This window comes from Coenobita brevimanus, chromosome 116 (assembly GCF_032717465.1).
Source record: "Coenobita brevimanus isolate Jiangsu-jjx chromosome 116, ASM3271746v2, whole genome shotgun sequence".
NCBI classification, from domain to species: Eukaryota; Metazoa; Arthropoda; class Malacostraca; order Decapoda; family Coenobitidae; genus Coenobita; species Coenobita brevimanus.
The window spans coordinates 1,899,650-1,918,694 of record NC_137069.1 but is presented as its reverse complement, the minus strand read 5'-3'; the positions used below and the strand labels follow the sequence as shown (position 1 = coordinate 1,918,694).

The window sequence follows — 19,045 nt, the reverse complement described above, 5'->3', positions numbered from 1 at the left end:
ATCAACTACATGAGTCACAGCAAGTACTGACAGCAACACTAGGAATCTTTAACAGTCTCCATTAAACACTGGAGAAGGAATATCAATCATTATATTCCAGTTGTCCCTTGATAATTTTATTCAGCTTGGGGGTGACATCTACCTCTACAGGATTAAATGGTACACCTGCATTACTTGTGATAAATGCCTCTTTTACTGCATCGTCTGCCTGCATGATGAATGAGCAAAGATCTAACAACATAATTCATGGCAAATTTTTTTTTTTTCCCTTTTTCCCCAATCCAGTTACATAAAAGATAGTCCATTCACTGCAGCCCAGCTGACCTACATGTCACAAAGCTTCACATGTTACTGCTTGGGTGTTACTGTCCACCATCCCACTGAATACATGTTTGGGCAGTCTCACTCTGATGTAATGAAACTGTAATATTTTGGATGTTTATTCCTTGAGATGTTGGATTCATGGTGTCCTTTGAATGCCAAAACTGGTTCACAACAACAAGAACTATATCATTCTATCCATTTGCTTTCTTCTTCATGCAGTTGTACATTTAAATTTAGGATGTGGTTCACTGATGTTTACAACTTTGAAAGTAATAATTTACATGACATGGCAGACTCATCTTTCCCTCTTTCTTCTCTCTCCATGCATAGAAATTAGTCAATATTTTTATTCTTCATAACAAAGGGACAACTGAAGCCGTGAAAACTTCAATTGCACAGAAAAGATTTGCAGTAAAGAAAAGTCTTATGCACTACATAGCAAGGAACAATGACATTACAAATTAGTCTTATGTTTGGAGCTTGACTTTAAAAGGATTCCTAGTGTTAGCTTCAACAATATGTCTTATCCCAGACAGAAGCTACTACATATGATTCTTCTCTATGAATATATAATGCATGACTTCAGGAAAATCTGTACTAATCCATCACCACACAAACTATTCATTCTGATACAAGACTCTACTTCATCTCCACTACCAATTTCACCTTCATAAAACATCAGGTATAGGCACAATATAAGTGTAAGCTAACTGCAAGCTAGTTTTCTCCAGTCATGTCATCTTTTAGCTGGGAATATGTTAACCCTTTCACTGCCATGGACACATGTGAGTATTTTATTCAAGCTAAATCCAGACCACTATGCAGCTAAGGTACAGTAATTTCTAGTCAATTCTGCTGCTGTAATCCCTCATCTGAATGTGAACCCAGTGGACTGCAGGCTGAAACTGCCCATCTCCTGCAGTCCACCATCCTCCTTTTGGGAGATATGATGGAAGCAGAGGGACATTTGTATACCAGGCAGCATATCAGTGCCACCCTCTGTATGCATCCCTCTCCAACACCAGTTTCTTTTTTTCCTTTTACTCTAACTTGGCCCAGATTTTTGTTCTTTTGCAGCTTATTTCACCTTGCTCAGTGGGAGAAAAAAAAAAAAAAAATCCTAAGGCTCTACATCCTTTCCATAGTACAGCACTTCTTCTTGGCCAGCACCATGTTCTAGTGTTAACCTATTGTTACACCTCTGCATTAAAGATAGAAAGATGTCAATTTCTGGCCAAGTTAGAGTAAAACAAGTACATTAGTCTAAGGGTCATCAAGTGTTTTCAACCTTTAGACTATCAGAATTTCCCATGGCTGTATAAAATGGTCTCAAGGTATGCGAATAAAATAACTAAATGCATCCACAGAATGTGAAAGGGTAAATTCCTTCAGTCTACTGATGCCTTTTTCATTATATTCTTGCTAAGAGGATGATTTTATTCAGTTTAGGAGAGCACCCAACAACTGAATGAATTAATGGAGGCTTTATCTTACTCCTCCACTTCAAAAATAAATAAATAAGCAAAAAATTAAATTAATAATAATAATCATCATCTATCTATCTATCTAGTGCCAGACGCCTTAATCCCGTAAGGAGTGGCCACAAACAAATCGCCTCCATGTTGCCCTGTCCCCCGCCATTTCATTACCCTACTCCCAGCTCACACCCCCCTCTCTCGTATACCTCTCCACTCCATCCCTCCATCTCATCCTTGGTCTCCCCCTCCCTCTTCCCCCCTCCACCTCACTCACATACACTCTCCTCATCAATCTCTCTCTCTCCATCCTCTCCACATGGCCATAATTATTATTTATTATTATTATGTAATATTATATAAATAAATAAAATACCTCCCAAACTGTCTAAAATCATCCACAGATAACAAGGTACCAAATGCAATAAACATCACTTGACTGAAGGAATTATAAGTTGATTATCTATACAAACAGCTCTCGTGTAAACAATGAAGTTTTGTAAATAAGTCAAATGTTAATGGGACTTGATATGTAAGTCCTGACATGGCCTGTGAGTGGCTGTTATTATATGCTGCTGCAGTTAACCCAGTGAGCCTGGGGATTGTCTCTTCTCACTTTATTCTTGTCATCTCCTGACAATATTATGCAGCTTAGGAGATGCCTTTCGAACTGGAGGAGTTAGATATAGCCCACGTAAACCCCTTTCATATGGAGGTCTTTCCTAAGCTGAATAAAACTGTGTGGTCGCAGCAGGAGTAAACTAAAGGGTCTCTCAAGAGAAGTGTAGAGATTTCAGTTTGGTATGAGAGACATAAAGGATACCAGTAGGACTCTGATAAACTTCAACACAGTTTGGGAGTATTGTATTTAGATTCTTAAATATAAATATAAATTTTCCATAACTGTGCTTAAGCTATTCTAGGCTTTACGTTTAAGCCCCTCACACAAAACTGAAATCCGTTTTATACTTGCTGCAGACCCTTCAGTATACTCTTGCTACTAACAGATTTTACTCAACTCAGGAAAGCCCTCTCATACTGAAGTTGACTATAGTTCTTTCACCATAACTTGGCTTATATTTTTGTCCATTTGCAGCTTATTTCACATAGCTCAGTGGTAGAAAAAGACAACACTACGGCTCTACAGAAGGCTCTCAATCTTTGATCGGTTTTGGAACTGAAAAAAAAACGATTGAAATGTGATTTATCGAAGTGCAAATTGATAAACTTATGGAAAATAAATAAATGGGATGGGCGTGTTGCCAACAAACCTACATCAACTTTTATGTATACACTTATACCCACCCAAGATCATGACACAACCACATATCTGCTTGTATTTAGTACATATTTACTTACTATTAGCACTAAAAGCAAGAAATACAGGTTGCACACACTTTAATATACAGTAAAAGTCCAATTCTTCGGCATCCAATTCCCCGGCAAATCTGTCATTTCGGCAGTTTTGAGAAATAGTCCCATTTACGAAAATCCCTGATCATTCAGCAGATTTTCCAATTTTTTTCGTCAGTCTTGAAATTCTCCATGAGGACCCTCTACTGCTGGGGACTTCTTCCAGCAGTAGCAGACTCCAATCAACCTCTTCTATTGTACATATGTAAATAAGGAACCTACTGTAAGTTTAGGTAAGTGCATGTGAACTTGTAGGCCTACTGTACCATTACATTTATATACAGTACGTTCACTAATTTCTTTATTTTTCATATTCATGTATAGTACTGTATTCATTACAGTATTGTACAGTATCAAACAGTATACAGTACTCTCTCCAAACACATTTGTAATGATATGAGTAGTGATGATAGTGTTCACCGAAACATATAAGGTATTGAGTGGGTAGGGTTTTTGACAATTCGGCAATTTTGATTTTTCGGCACTAGCCTGGTCCCATAGATGCTGAAAAATCGGACTTCTACTGTAGAAAGAATGAAACTCATGTAGTAGAGTGTTGGGTTTCGAGACAATTCACCGTCAAGTCAATGCACCATCAGACAATTCATCATCAAAACATGGACGGTTCCCCATCAGGACAGTTCGCACCCAGGACAATTCCCGTCATTCTATAAATATACTTATTACTAATTAATCAATACTTTAATAACTATATTTCAGGGGGATCCATCAGAGTCTATGTTCAATAGCATAGGCTTTGGATATCATTTATATGTTCCACTTTTAGTCAATAATCAACTTGCTTCTTCTTCGCTGTAGTTGCCTTTGAATTATATGCTAGCGTCACCCATAGCTGTCTTCATTAATGACAGTGAACTGTCTTGTTATTCTTATGACGGTGAATTGATTTGACTTCGAATTGTCTCGACCGGTTCCGAGGCAATGGTTGAGTCACTGTTGCCAGCCACCACTGCCACCCTCGCTGCCATCACTCGTGCTCGACCCAACCCCGCTTGAGTGAACACCTGCTTCCTTGTCCTTGTCCCAATCACCATGGCCACTGCTGTTGATGCTTTCACTGCCGCCGTCATCACAAAAAAGATTTCAAACGTTTGAATGAGGGCAAGCTTCACCAAGTGGCCGGTAGGTGGCATGACAGATGAACAGATGAGCATCGACTTGCGCTCGCAACCCGGCCTGAGTGATCGAAGCTCGACTTTTGATATCGAAGCACGAATTTTGAACGAGCAAGAGAGTCTGATCGAAATACAAAATATCGAAGTAAGATTAATCGAAGATCGAGAGCCTACTGTACATCCTTTGTATAACACTTCTTTCTAACTAGTACCAAATTCTAGTGTAAAGTTGTTCTTACAACTCAGTATTCAATATAGATATAGTAGATGGCAATTTTAGGCCAAGTTAGAGTAAAAAGGTTACAGTGCTACATCTAACCCCTCCAGTTTAAAAAATCTATCTTAAACTGAATAAAATGGTCTGGTAGTGGCAAGAGTAATATACGAAGGACATCACCCAGAGTGGAGAGGTCAGACTCACCCTTGCAGAGACAGCAAGGTGAGCACGGAGTTTGGAAAGCTCATGTTCCAAGTGACGTCTCTGTTTCTTTCTGCGTTCAAGCTCTACCGGTCCCTCGTTTGCCCCGTGTGACTTGGTGTGGAGGTTAACTAGGGTGTGCTCCAGCATCTCCTAGGGTGGAGAGGCAGGAGGCTTAAGACAAGCTCGAGCAACTCCACTGATGGCTAAAAAGATACTCTCATTCCACTGTCCAAATTTTAAGTTAAACAAAGATAGTCAGTCATTCAATTTTAAAAATAATATAGTATTTCACTGTCGAAAGGTAGTCTCTCATTTTGCTGTCAAAATTTTAAGTAAAAAAAAAAAAAAAAAAAAAGGCAGTTGGTCTTTTCATTGTCCAAATTATATATGTCACTGTCAAAAGGTAGTCTCTCATTCTGTTGTCCAACATTAATGGGGACTGCAACGTGTTTAGATTAAACAGTATATATAATCGGGGATGTACATTTACAGTGAAAGTGTCACAGTCAAAAAATAATTTCACATATCAGTCCAAATTTTAAGCCTTAAATTAATCCACACTATACTGTGCACAAAATATATATACTAAAGGACATGTAGTTTAGGGCATGTATCATGGTCAAAAAGGTAATTCTGTCCTCATTTCATGTTCAATATTAATGCCTTTACATTCTGTTTACATTATATACATATCCATGGATATGTATTTGAATTGCATACATCTCACTCACGATCTGTCATGTCAATTAAATATTAAAGTGTATAAGTCTTAAGTTTCAATCTGTCATCTCAACTAAATATTAAAGTTTATACAGTACATTTTAGTTAGTCTGTCATGCCTGTTAAATGTTCATGTCTTATTCACAGTCTGTCATGTTAGCTAAAGAACATGTCTTAGTCATAATCTTCTGTCATTTCAGTTAAAAATTATTTCAAAAATCAGTGCAATATCTTTTTAGCTCATCAGTTTTATCTCAATTATCCTATATTCTGGGTACTGAGGCTTCTCTATGACGAAGAACCTGTTATCTTGCAACTAAAAAGAATGATGCATTGCCAGAACTAGACTTAGTGCAAAAAGCAACATACCAGTATGTTGCACTGGTATATGTATTTTACAGCTTTACAATAATATCCTGCACTGCAACCTATGAAACTCATATTATATGAAACAAATATTTTTACAAACAATACTGTTGGTTACATTTCTCAGCAGTGGCATAAAATAATCTAAAAAAATCAAAGCAAATACTGTACAAGAAGCCACAAACAGAGGAGAGATGCAAAGCTAAATGTAACACCATTTGACAGGCAAAAAAAATATCTCGGAATCGTAAGATTTAACTGACACAATAATCAAACAATGCTCCATTTCCACGCCACAGCAACCCAAGTCCATGCAATGATGTACAGTTACAATACACACATTACAAAATACAGCAAGTCCTTGTTATATGGTAGCAATGTGCTCCAAACCAAAACAGTTTCAGCTGAGGGAATCTTGCAAATCAAGAAAAGTGGCAAGAGAGATTTGTTAAACAGCATCATCATTACCATCCAATCGTTTTTTGCCCCATCAGGAGTGATGGAGCCATGGGTCAGGTTACTCGGTGATATTTAAGGCAAGGATGGCAGCCTCACTCTCCCTTGAATGGCATCATTTAAGCAATAAACGCCAACCACCTCTTGGATATAAACACATACAGGCTTAATCCAGTCACAGTGCCTTAACCCAGAAGACCACCAGGCATTATTTGGTTATATGGTTACAAACACATGTAGTAAATGACTTCCTGGTTTACAGGAAACCATTTAACTTGCCACTAAGTATATTTACCCAAAGACAACACTACATGAAATAAGAGGACTGTAAACTAGCAGGAACTAGCAAACTGACATTACAAGTAGCGACTGAGGTCTGACATATACAATTTTTATTAATTAAAAGTTGACTATAATTTTGGGTTGCCTAGCAAATCAGCATTTGTGGCATGGGAGGCTTAATGAGAGGTTTTATTACCATAAATTCATTGTGAGCTTCATATCAAAAAAGAGCATCAGAAAATGATGACATTATAACAAGAACTTTCTGCATACAGTACTGTACAATACATAAAATAACAATTCACACTAACAAACAATTACCAGCATGCACCCAAACAATGGTACAGTCACAGATAAGAGTTTGTTTACTGTTCCACTGCATCTACTTTGTACATTGGACATGTCTGTCACTTTCCCTCCTGCTGCATCATATCACGGAGAATCATCCATGGGCAAGGGAACATACTAGGCCTCCTTCAGCTTAGGAATACCAGCCAGCAGAGGAATGTGACAAGTGGAAGCAGTGAAATAATAAGCTAACTTTTATTCTTAACTGCACCAACAAGAAAACAACTCGTGCACCAAGACAACATACACTTTCAACCTCTTCAAACCAGTGACACATTTTCTTTTTTAATTCTTGCTGTCTCCTGATAATTTTATTTAGCCTATAAAAGGCCTCTTGTACTGAAGGGGTTAATGAAGGGTATATATAACCCTTCCAATGCAAAAGAAATCTCTCAGGCTGAATAAAAGCCTCTGAAATTAGTAAGAATTAAAAAAACATACATCACTGGAAAGAAGGGGTAAAAAAAAAAAAAAAAAAAAAAAAAAAAAAAAAAAAATCCACTTGCTTTCATGGAAGAACATATGGTGAAATTATATGACTTATTCCCCTGAATCCATGTACATTTTTTTTTCTACTTAATTCAAGCTACCATCAAACAATTTTACTCAACCTGGGAGAGTCTCAATAGGGGAAGGGAAGCTGAATGGGGAAAAGGGGAGTTCACAGAGACTACCTTAATCTCATCCCTACCAAAGGTCCTTCCTAGCTCAGGTAAATCTGTCTGCAGGTAGCAAGAATAAGCCAATAAAACATGTCATCAGATTCATGAGGCTAAAAAATATGTTGTTAGTAACTGTAATGTAACAAATAAACAATACTATAAAAAAGATAGGATAGAAATTGAGATCCTGTGCACTGTCCACCATTCATGAGCCTATCCATTACATAGAAGTAAAAAGAGAGAAACAAGAACAGTCAGTCTTCATTACAAGCCATGGGTGTACAAAAAATAAATACTGTAAATAAGTAAAAAATCCATAAAAATTGTATAATAAAATGGATGAAATGGTATAACAACTTTACAAGTAGAAATACAACTTTAATAATAAGAATTCTTCTCTAATTTAACATGGATATAAGATGGAAATTAAAAAGAAAGAAAGAAAAAGCACAATATAATGAGGACTTACTGTAGTGTAATACTGTACAATAATGTACAAAATTTTCAAATACTCAAAAGTTATAATGAGAGTTGAATATCAAACTTTCACACACACATCATTCTGTATGTACAAATTCCATGTACTCTAGACAAAGGACAGACATGTAACCACTTCAGCATGATCACCTCCTTTTCTTTATATTCTGGCTTCCAACTAATGTGGCTAGCTTAGGAGAGACCCTCATAGTGAAGGAGTTTGAAACAATCACTGTTGTTGTTGTTGTTGTTTAACCCCAGTCTGCCTGGTCAAGCAGACCCATCAACCACAGATAAGCAACTGCCCTTATGAGGTCATCCCATAGGTTTCCCACATCAGTGATGTGTCTGTGTTAGTGTGGCATGTGCTGTGCTGTGCTCCATTATGTGTTACGTTGTGTGGAACTATTCTATAAGCAGGGCACATGCAATCTATGATTCCAGCCAAACCAAACCTAAGCTGGTTGCTGAGGAGAGCTGGGTGATGTCCTGATCTAAGCCTAGTTAGGTGAACTCAATCAGCCTCATTTAGTGATGTATCAGATAGGTGAATATCAGAAGGGGGCTTGTTGTATAGTGTTCTGATCGAGATGTTGTACTGCCCTGCATGTGAAGTGAGCATACAGTATTAGTGTTTCTTCACCAATAGTGTAGGAATGTCTGGAGGTGGGATGTTGTCAAAGCTAATATCACTGTTCACCCCTTCAATATGGAGATATTCTTTAAATCTTGTCATACAGTGAAATGATTTTATTAAATTTAGGAGAGAGATGTCATAGTGAAGGGCTCCAAGTTGTATTCTCGTAGGTTTAGCAGCCTTTGTAGCACCTCTTCCTGACTTGATTACTTTTGGATATGCTGGATTGATGGGTGGAAAACATTAAAAGGAAGTAGAAAGGGGGAGAAAGAGATGATTTACACATGAGATGATGAGCATGGGAAATTTGGTGAGAGGTACCAGGCTGTCTAGAAAGGAGGAGAACAAAATGGTATGGACATGAGAGGATGAAGCAAGGGATTTGGGTGAGAGGTACCAAGCCATCTGCAGAGAAGTAGAGTGAGGAATCCTTGGAACGAGGTGGTGTGTGCTGACCTTAGAGATTGAGGTAATACTAGAGCAAGGCAGAGGGATGCTACTACGTGAATCTGTCTGACCCATGCTTTGTGGAAAACACACACAAAACTGAAAATAATGATGATGATGATGATGATGATGATGATGATGATGATATTTATGCAAATTGTGTACACCCACTAAAAATAATTATTCACCATCATTGTGGCATCATATTTACAACACACACACCACGGATTTTGAATAAACAACACAACCAGATGAACAAGGTTTCACTTCTAATCACTTCAAAACTATATTACACCCAGGGGGTGCCAAATAATTTTTTAAAGGGTGTATATAACATGAGAGAATATTAAGGTATATTATTCAAATAAATCACTAACTAACAGGTTTCTAGTAAGGTTCCTAAGCCCACAAGAATATGCCTGTAAGAGACACTGACACCTGTAACAAACCATGCAATAGGGATGTAGTGCCAGGTGTTTCATAAATAGCACTCCACTAGCAACTCATTAGGCAGTATCTTATGTGTTGCAAGATGGCTCGATCTGCTAGTGTGGGTGTGGAAAGTGGCAGTTGGACTGGGAAATCAATAAAAATCCAGAACAGACATTAACAATGCTGACAGAGCCGTCCCCACAACACACAAGAAACCGACTGATGGACAAAAAGACGAGTGTTATTATGACCACCCTGTATTTTATCCTTGCTGCCACCTGACAATTTTATTAACCTTTGGAGAATTTTTCATGGTGGAGAAATTTAATGGCAGCTTACTTCTACCCTCTCAGAGCAGGAAGTTCCCCTAATGTTACATAAAATTGTATGGAGGTAGCACGAACAAATTAAGATGCTCCTGAACATCATCTGAGCAAAGATGTTTGAAAAAATCAAAGATAAGGGTTGAATCCATGAGTGTTAGAGTCGGAAAATATAAATACATAAATCAATCATCCACTATCAGCTGAAAATAATGCATCAAATGACATTCTATAAAGAGTTTAAAGGGTTCTGTAAAAATATACAGTGAATTAATGTAGTAATTTAAGATTTTACCCTTATTTATTTTCATGCAAGTGATGCAGAGCCAGCAGCAACCATTATAATATAGTTACACATTCTTTTAAAGTCTGAGCCATCAGAAACCTGGCCTGTTCAGTAAGTTACAGTCAAAACAGTTTAAAAATCATATTTAATAAATATTGCTTAAAACAGGTTTTGACAATATACTGTTGCAGAATTATTAGCTTGCAAGCAACACACTTCCAGAAGAAAGACTGGCAAAGTGTGCAAAATGTAACTGTAAAAAACTGTAACATGGGAGGTAAATTTCACAGATGTCTGCGTAGTATCAAAAAAGATAATTAGAATCCAATATGGAAGGTTATGTGACAGTAATGGTGTCATGTTTAACATTTTCAAACAAACTTAATATTCTGTGCTTCAAAAAAACACATACACATTGCATAAGTTAAGGCAAAATCTAAAGTTATATACAATTCAGTTAGTCCAAGGCATAGTGTGAGGGGTGAGGCACACAGCTAGCTACTGGTGTTGTCATGTGCAGCGGCAGACCAGCACCTCCAGGTTATTACAAGGCTTTCTTTTCTATAAACCAAGTGTTAGGTTCTAATTCTTGTCAGCTTAGGAAACTGCATGACACCTCTTTCTTACTGATTTATCCTGAATATTATAGTTCTAAAATCTCTTTCATGCTATTTGCCCATGAACCTCAGCATTAGGAAATCCAGACCATCCCATGCTGTGCAAAAAAACATTGGTTTTCAAAATAATTTTACTTCCTTGATATGAAATTACATGTTGGACATGTATGCCTAACATAAAGTCAGTATCTGTAGTAGTTTAATCATTATGCTGTTAAGTTCAAGGGCTTTTGTCCGATAACAAAAATATGCAAAATTTTTCTTTCCCTCACATACACTTTTTAGCATAATGAGATGAAAGGTCATATTTTAAAGCACAGGCACACCAATTTTTAGGTCAATATCGGCAACAGTTTGCTCAGGGTAAGCATGTTAATATCTGCATTTCACGAGGGACTGCATAAAAAAATTAAACATGAAAAGGTGGGGAGCGATGAATGAAGAAAGTCAAATAAAGCTCCAGATGCCATCATATGATCAATATAAAGTCATACACCATCTGTTGGCCTCAAAGAAAAGTGTGGAAAATTACTAATGAATGATGCTGGTGCCAGACAGCCATTTAATGATGTAAGTCGCAGCTCCCAGGCTAGTGTTCGGTGGTTGTCGACACGGACTGTATAAATAACATGCAAGAGAATATAACAGACAAAAATAAATTGATTGGGAAGAGATGCAAGACAGTCTCCTAAACTCATAAGAATACAGGTCTTAACCCCTTCAGTCCAATGACATATTTTATATTTCAATCTTACTATCTCCAAACAATTATCGACAACTTGGGATAGACTTCTGGAAGTGGAAGGCTTAGATATAACCTTTATTAGCCCATTCAGCACGAGTAAACTTTCCTAAGCTGACAAAAATATCCAGAGGTAGTAAAAATAAACTACTAAATGATGTCACCCTATTGAAGGGGCCAAACCTTCTACAAAACCCTTCTGGTGCTGGGACTGCCTTGAAACCTTGCTTGTTATCACAAAGAAGCACCAAAGAGGCCCCAGACTGTAACAGAACACCATATTTATACCCAAAAAGAGAGGAAACAGTATTATAAAAGTCCTGTCACTCTAAAACTGAAAGATACACAATGTTCGAACCTTCTCTCTCTGCAAGCTCTGAATGGTCAGTGACTCTTGGTGTAGGTTCTTGTCCAACTTATACAATTGCATCACTTTTCCCTGCAAGTTTAATGTTACTGGGTCATATCAACTTCATTAGCAGATAATGGAATAAATATTTAGTTATCAGTAGTTTATTTAAATTAATTACTTTCAATGGCAATGAAAATTAAAGGGTAATGAAAAGATGTAAGCTGAATATGACAAACTTCTGCAATAGTGAGGCTAAATTAACGACTAAAATATAACAAATTAAAAACACAACAAAATCTGTCAATCAGCTGATGTACTTCATTCATACTATGGATTATCATTTAAAATTCACTCAAAAAGAAACACTGAATACACAATCTACTGAAACATAAGGTACACTACAACACACAAGGGGATCTGTGACACATGACACTCACATTGCTGTTGTTGTGGCCCAAGGCTCATATGAATGTGAACTGGGTGGACTGCAGGCTGAGTTTTCCCTCTGCCTGCAGTTCATCATTCTTACTGTGGCATGGGGAGGGAGCTGAAGGGCATTTGTATAACCAGCTAGCACAGCCATCCAGTTATTTTGGCACCACCACATGAAGGCATCCCTCTTAACATCATGACACCATTACACGAAACTCCAGTAAACTCTTGCTATACCGAACTAACTCGGGGGAAAGGCTGATGAAACAGTCGACAGCCTGATACAGATGCCTGATAAGGGCCTACTATATACAGTAGAACCCAGAGTTGATATATATTAAAGATGGTTCAGAAGATACCCATATTAACCCAAGAAACTAAAAATTTCTTTACATTATTCAAACCATAAAAAATTTTCATTATATGCTTTACTGCCCTTACATGGAGTCCTCCTGATGTGTGTCTCATCTTTCCCACCTCTGGACGATGTCAACCCTCTCCATGTCATCACATCCTTTTTACTTTGTTCTTAACACTGGCAGATGATTTTACTCAGCTTACGGGAGACTCTTTGAACTTGAAGGGTTAGACAAAGCCTTCAATAACTCTTTCAATGCAAGAGATCTCCCCTGAACTACAGTCAGTCCTTACCAAATATCCAGGGAAAATTCTACTATGAATGAAATGCCTTTAACTGAAACATGATTTTGTTTCCATGACTGACAGATAAAAACATAAAAATAACTTCATTTCTGACTTCAAAACTTGATGGTGAGTCATGAATAACTTTAAATAAAAAATAAACGTTAACATCAGCAGCTTCACAGTGTAATGAAACATATCTAAGTGAAACAACTTTACATGATGAGTTATCAGTACAGATATACTGTGTGTGTCAACCTCATGTGAAACAACTTTACATGAGGACTATCTGTACACCAAATCATCTGTTTCATAGTAAGAACAAAATAAAATGACGTACTAGGTTATGGTAATCACGGGAATCAAAGTGAGTGCTCTTGTAACCATCCCACCATCCCTACCTATCCACAGTACCTTGAACTTACCTCCAGGTCAGTTTGGTCTGCTGCTCCCAGCTCCTGCTCCTGCAACTGTAGGTCCTCAGCCACGATCCTCCTCTCCTGAACTCGCCGTGAGAACTGCAGGGAGTCGAACCCATTTGTCTGGGGAGGGGGGGGGGGATCAGTTCAGTAATGGTAATGGTAACTATCAATCCTTTATCACCTCTTTTGGACTGTATGAAGGCCGGAGGCTGGGTTACTGTAATTCAGATCATTTAAGCCCTGCAACATTGCTGTACATCTCTGGCAGTGTTTATAAGACAAAAAAAAACTTCTGACCATCTCTAGCATTTGAACCGTGGAGTGATGACACACATCTAACTTCCATCTGAGACCTCCACCATAACATCTTTTGGTTGAAAATGGGTCAGGATGATGATAGGGAATTAGCTTAGGATTCTACATTTCACAGAAGGTAATATGTGACAACTGCTGTGTTAAATAATAACACTTTGAAGAACATGATAAGCTACTACTAAAATATCAGAGCAAAATTTGTTTATTCATTTAAAAAATCCACAAATGATGACTAACTGTATTTTTATATGTCTGAATCCTGAATATTCCAAAATAAAAAATAACAGTTACATATTTCCAACAGACATGCAGTGCTGACCCACTTCTCATTCAGTAAGACAACAAAGATGGATCAGCTATGTGAAATTCAAAAAAAATCTCTAGAGCATAAATGTGAAAGAGATGGTCAGTTATTGCTCTTTATATCACAATACCCACTGACAAGTTATACAGTGACAAAATGATGATGACGATGATGACAATGACACTGGTAATGACAATGATGATGACAATCACAATGACAACAATAATGACAACGATGATGATGAGGATGAGGAGAAAGATGATAACGATGATTATGATTATTATATATGAATGAATGCATGAATAAATGATGATGGTGAACGAACAGCCTGCATGTGAATGTTGATGACACCAATGATGATGGTGAATGAACAAATAAACGATGATGCCAATTATGAATAAGATTTTGATTCCCATGATGACAATAAAAATAATGACAGATTTAGCACAGCCTTACAGGGTAGTATGATCGTGGTCGCCTGGGGTCGTGTGGGGGCAGCAGCCTGGAGTCGGCACCGCGGTACAAGGATCCCAGCTTCACCATGTTGTCCACCAGGTTGATAAGTGGCTTACCCATCTCATACTGCACACAAGGATATATTAAGCACTCATTATAAATCACACTTTTTCATGTTCATTTTATTGTTCAGTACCACCATGCTTAAAAATGAGACATGTTTCTGGTTCATGGCTGAGGAGAAAAAGAATCTCTGTCCCTAAAATAGCTTTAAAGTGGAGCATAAGCAACATGAAGTGAAGAATAAGTGTTGCTTCATCAGCAACTTAGTAAATGTACTGAAACAACTTTAAATAAGAACAAACTGAATACCATTTCATGGTATCAAACATATCTGTACTATAAGGCTGAGTTCACATCTACTACAATTCAACAGCTCACTGTCTAAAGCATTTCAGGAATTGTTAATACTGTCAGACACACACACACACACACACACAAATCAGAGGCCTATTCATCTGAGCTCCTTTCACTATCACTTTCATCTATGCTCAAGCATTATTATTTTTTTTTTAATGTAATTTTATATAATAGATGATGTCATGCAGTTTAATTTTTAACACTCCAATGAGGATTATATATAGTATAATGTACAAATAAAAGTAGGTTTTCCCTGGGAATATGCCAAAAAAAATACTACTGTGCCCCTTCACTATGATGGTTATGTCTTCTATTTTTGGGATTTCCAAGTGATTTAATCTAAATCTGGATGAACTTTTGAACTGAAAGGGTGAGGTGCAAGCCTACATTGAAAAAAAAAAAATAAATAAATAAAGATAAATAAAATAACTAACAGCAGCAAATGTACACTGTACAATAAATGGCATCACCACAATGAGGGAGTTATGTGTTCCCTGCATCAAAAAAAGGTGACTGAAAGGAGTGGGAGTGAGGAGACTGACACTCTCTTTCTTCTTGCTGCCTCAGGGATGTGATGACTATAATGCCCACCTTAAATGCTGTATGCCTCCTACAGTTCAGAAAACGGGGATATTGTTCATAGAGTTTCCTATAGAGACCACAGTGTATTTACCTGCTTGTCGAGATCATGGAGATGGTTGTTAAGGCTTGCCAGGCGACGCAGATGCTCCTCTCGGTGCTCCTCATCCAGCTGTGCCAGACGACCCTGAGCCACACACACACACATAGTTACCACCACCATCACACAAAGGTTATACAGTACTCCCAAGAGCTTAGGAGGTCTCTTAGTACAGCACTTCTCCCTTACCAGTTTATTTTTGTATCTGGTATGTTAACATATTCTTGTATGGTTTTATGCAATCCATGTTGATAAGAAGGATACATAAACAACATAATAGAATAATAAACTGTAATTATGCAAAATGAACCACTAAGAATGCTAGAAAAAAGTCTCCCAAGCTGACGACAATACAGGTCTAGGGGTTATGTTGTTGTGGGGCTGCCAGACTTTCTATACCCTCTTTCTTGTAATTTGTTTACCATGTTACATATTGTTTTTTGTCCATCCATCCATCCAGCATCCAATCCTATGTTGCCCCATGAGGAGCATAGGAGCCCGGGGCTAGGCAGCTGGTCCTGATATTTAAGATGAGAGTGACCAACCTCACTCATCCCTGAGTGGCATTACGTGAGCAATAAACCCCAATCACCCCTTGGATCTGTTTAAATCTTTTTTGTACTGACACTGACAGCATAAACTTTATTTAATAAACAAAAAGAAAATACTAATGCACCAGATACAGAAAGTTATAAGGCAGAAGTGGTAGACCATGTCCTAAGCTGACAATAATATGGACCTGGACGACTCTAACCTGGTTGTGTTTTTACCTCAGGAATCTCGTTGTTCTAGCCAGTTATGATAACATGTTTATCATACTACAGTCATAAGTTAGAGCTCTGTCATATATTGTCATTATAGTTCAAGATCTTAAAATGAATGCTGCATACACTGTCAAACTTGGAACTATACACTGCCATTAAAATACAGTATCTGATATTACAGTACAATGAAAAATGTATATTTTATGTTGATAACTGGAACTATGGAACTACTTGATGGCACAGCTATACTCTTTGTGCCATTATCCAGGGTGAAAATACAAATCAAAACAGTCTTTGAAGCAGTTCCCAACAAACTTCGACAGTCAGTCACTGAAACAATAATGGTAATGAGTCAGTCAGTTACCTTTGTGGCTCTGAAATTTGAATCAGTGATAAATCTGCAAGAACAAAAATCTTAACTACAACCAAGCATTGCAACAGATCAAACTATATTAGCTATAAAGCAAATAAATGGAATTAATACACTAAACTATGGCGCAGTGCAAAGCAGTAACTGCCAGAAAATCATGCACAAGCATAGCAGCATGCAGTTATCTAAGAAAAGCACAATAACAGAGAAAATCAGTGAGATCAACAAAACAAAACAAAAAAAAAACAAAAAAAGCAATCTTCAAAATCTAAAGCAGTTAATCAATGGTTTAACAGCATACATAAGATAAAGCTTTAAACTACAAATTTAGGTTACAAATGTTCAAAATCAGCACACAAAAATAAAGCTTTAAACTACAAATTTATGTCACAAATGTTAAAGAGAAGCAGCAAATGTGAGACAGTTGTGTGGTCCACTAGCCTGGCTACCCGAGCGTCACATGGTGGGTTACAGTGATGGACGCGGCACTACCAGCTGTGGTTGTACGAAGTGGTCTATATACGGCACATCTCAATTCTTGTGCCTTGTGGGGATGGTTCAGTCAGCATTATTAGTGTTTACCCTGTATCATTTTCTACTACCCATAACCATTTTCTGTTTACTGTGTCAGCGTTTTTACATCCACTGACTGTATGGCAGATTAGTACCTGTAACATCAAAAGGCTCTGCACTCCCCACACCAGCAAACTGAACCATCCTTACAATATACAAGATTCTGGGGTGCAATATACACACCACTCTGTACTATCAGCATGACCTGCACTGCCTTAGTCAAGTTAATCTGGCACCTGCTCCTGCCGTGCCACACAGCAATGGGCATGTGTTGCAATTACCTAGCTGTAGTATACAAAATTTGAGCTAAGCTCAAATCCTCAAATCCTGTATATTACAACTAGCCAGCACATGGCTGGCCGTACCTGGGAGTCTCTCTCCAGGCGGGAGTGGTGACGGGCAGATTGTAGTGCAGAGTGGTGCCGTCGCAACTGGATAAGCAGCAGCACCAGCTCCTCGTGAGTCTTGCCCAGCAGCTCACCAGCACTCAGCCCCTGCAGACCTCGCACGTCCACTCCATTGTCCTGGCTGGCTGCAGCTGCTGCCGCCGCTGCTGCTGCTGCTGCTGCCTGTTGTTGCTGGTGGTGGAGGTGGTGGTGGAGGTGATGGTGGTGGTGGTGGTAGTGCGGCACGGTGTTAGTAGAAGCAGAGGAGAAGGTGTGCTGAGGAGTGGTGTGGAGGGAGGCAGGCCGCCAACCCCCACCAGCCCGCCCACTGAGGGCGCGGCGTGCCCGGCGCTGCACAGACACAGCCCGTCAGTCCCTCACACACACACACACTCATTCATGCATGCAGACACAAATGCACCCAGATATTAGTAACAGTTTGTCTCAATCATACAAACAAAACCCAACCAAATGCTGGACAGTACAACCCATCAATCAGTCAACCAATAAACATACTGTGGTAACAAAACTTTCGTGTCAAATACGCAGATCACTCACAGCCACATCCTTCTGTCACAGACCATTACATCTTCAATGACGGCTGGACTGACGTACAGTTAGCCTCAGATTCAGTACTAATGATACAGAATATCAGCTCTATATGACTTTATCTTTTGCTTCAGTTGTTGTTAAAATTAAATTAGCCAGTGCTCTGAACTCTTTGATATATGGTGTTTTCAGTCTAAAAATTATTCTTGTTCATCCTGACAGGTTAAGTTCACACTCGAACATATCCACCATAATACTACGAACAATACTGTGTTACTGATCCATGTCTAATTCCTCTTCAAAATGATTTTTAATACTTTTTTTTTGGGGGGCAGGAGGGGGGAAGGGGGGAAGGGGAGGGGCTGCGAAGCAACTGCAAACAGTGTGGGTGTGAATGCAGCTACTTTCACTCTGGGTAATTCAGCAAATGGTTCAATGAATTGAAAATCAACAATACTACTGGAAAAGATAAATCTCCTGAAGAGTCTTGAACTACAAAAGTATGCTTTCTTTCTGTTGAATACAAGCTTGACCTATGAGGACAATGCCAGTGAGCCACAGATGTCTCTTGTCTCATCTAAAAAGGACAAACTGTAGTCAGACATAACTAACAGAACTGCTCTGAATTCTCTGCCCCCAACAAATTCATGCCACTATGACCATAATTTGGATAAAAGATGAAACTGCACATCATGGCACAAAACCCAAAGATGTTCTGGAGGCTACATCTGTGACCACTGATGTTTACTTAATCAGTGCGTGCACAGAATATGCATTAAGGTGAACACGTGGCCCATTATTACAAAACAGTACAAGA

At 38.4% G+C, this 19,045-nt stretch overlaps 1 protein-coding gene across 1 annotated transcript in view; it reads right to left on the bottom strand.

Moving 5' to 3' along the window:
• LOC145418765 (uncharacterized) overlaps nucleotides 1–19,045 on the bottom strand; it is a 402,864-nt gene that overhangs the window by 28,846 nt on the left and 354,973 nt on the right. Inside the window, exons 19-24 of the mRNA XM_080287101.1 lie at nucleotides 17,659–17,871; nucleotides 15,581–15,673; nucleotides 14,488–14,613; nucleotides 13,416–13,532; nucleotides 11,923–12,003; nucleotides 4,770–4,919 (exon numbers count right to left, since the gene is read on the bottom strand). Coding sequence (XP_080143227.1) covers nucleotides 4,770–4,919; nucleotides 11,923–12,003; nucleotides 13,416–13,532; nucleotides 14,488–14,613; nucleotides 15,581–15,673; nucleotides 17,659–17,871 — 780 coding nt within the window. The remainder of the gene's footprint in view (nucleotides 1–4,769; nucleotides 4,920–11,922; nucleotides 12,004–13,415; nucleotides 13,533–14,487; nucleotides 14,614–15,580; nucleotides 15,674–17,658; nucleotides 17,872–19,045) is intronic.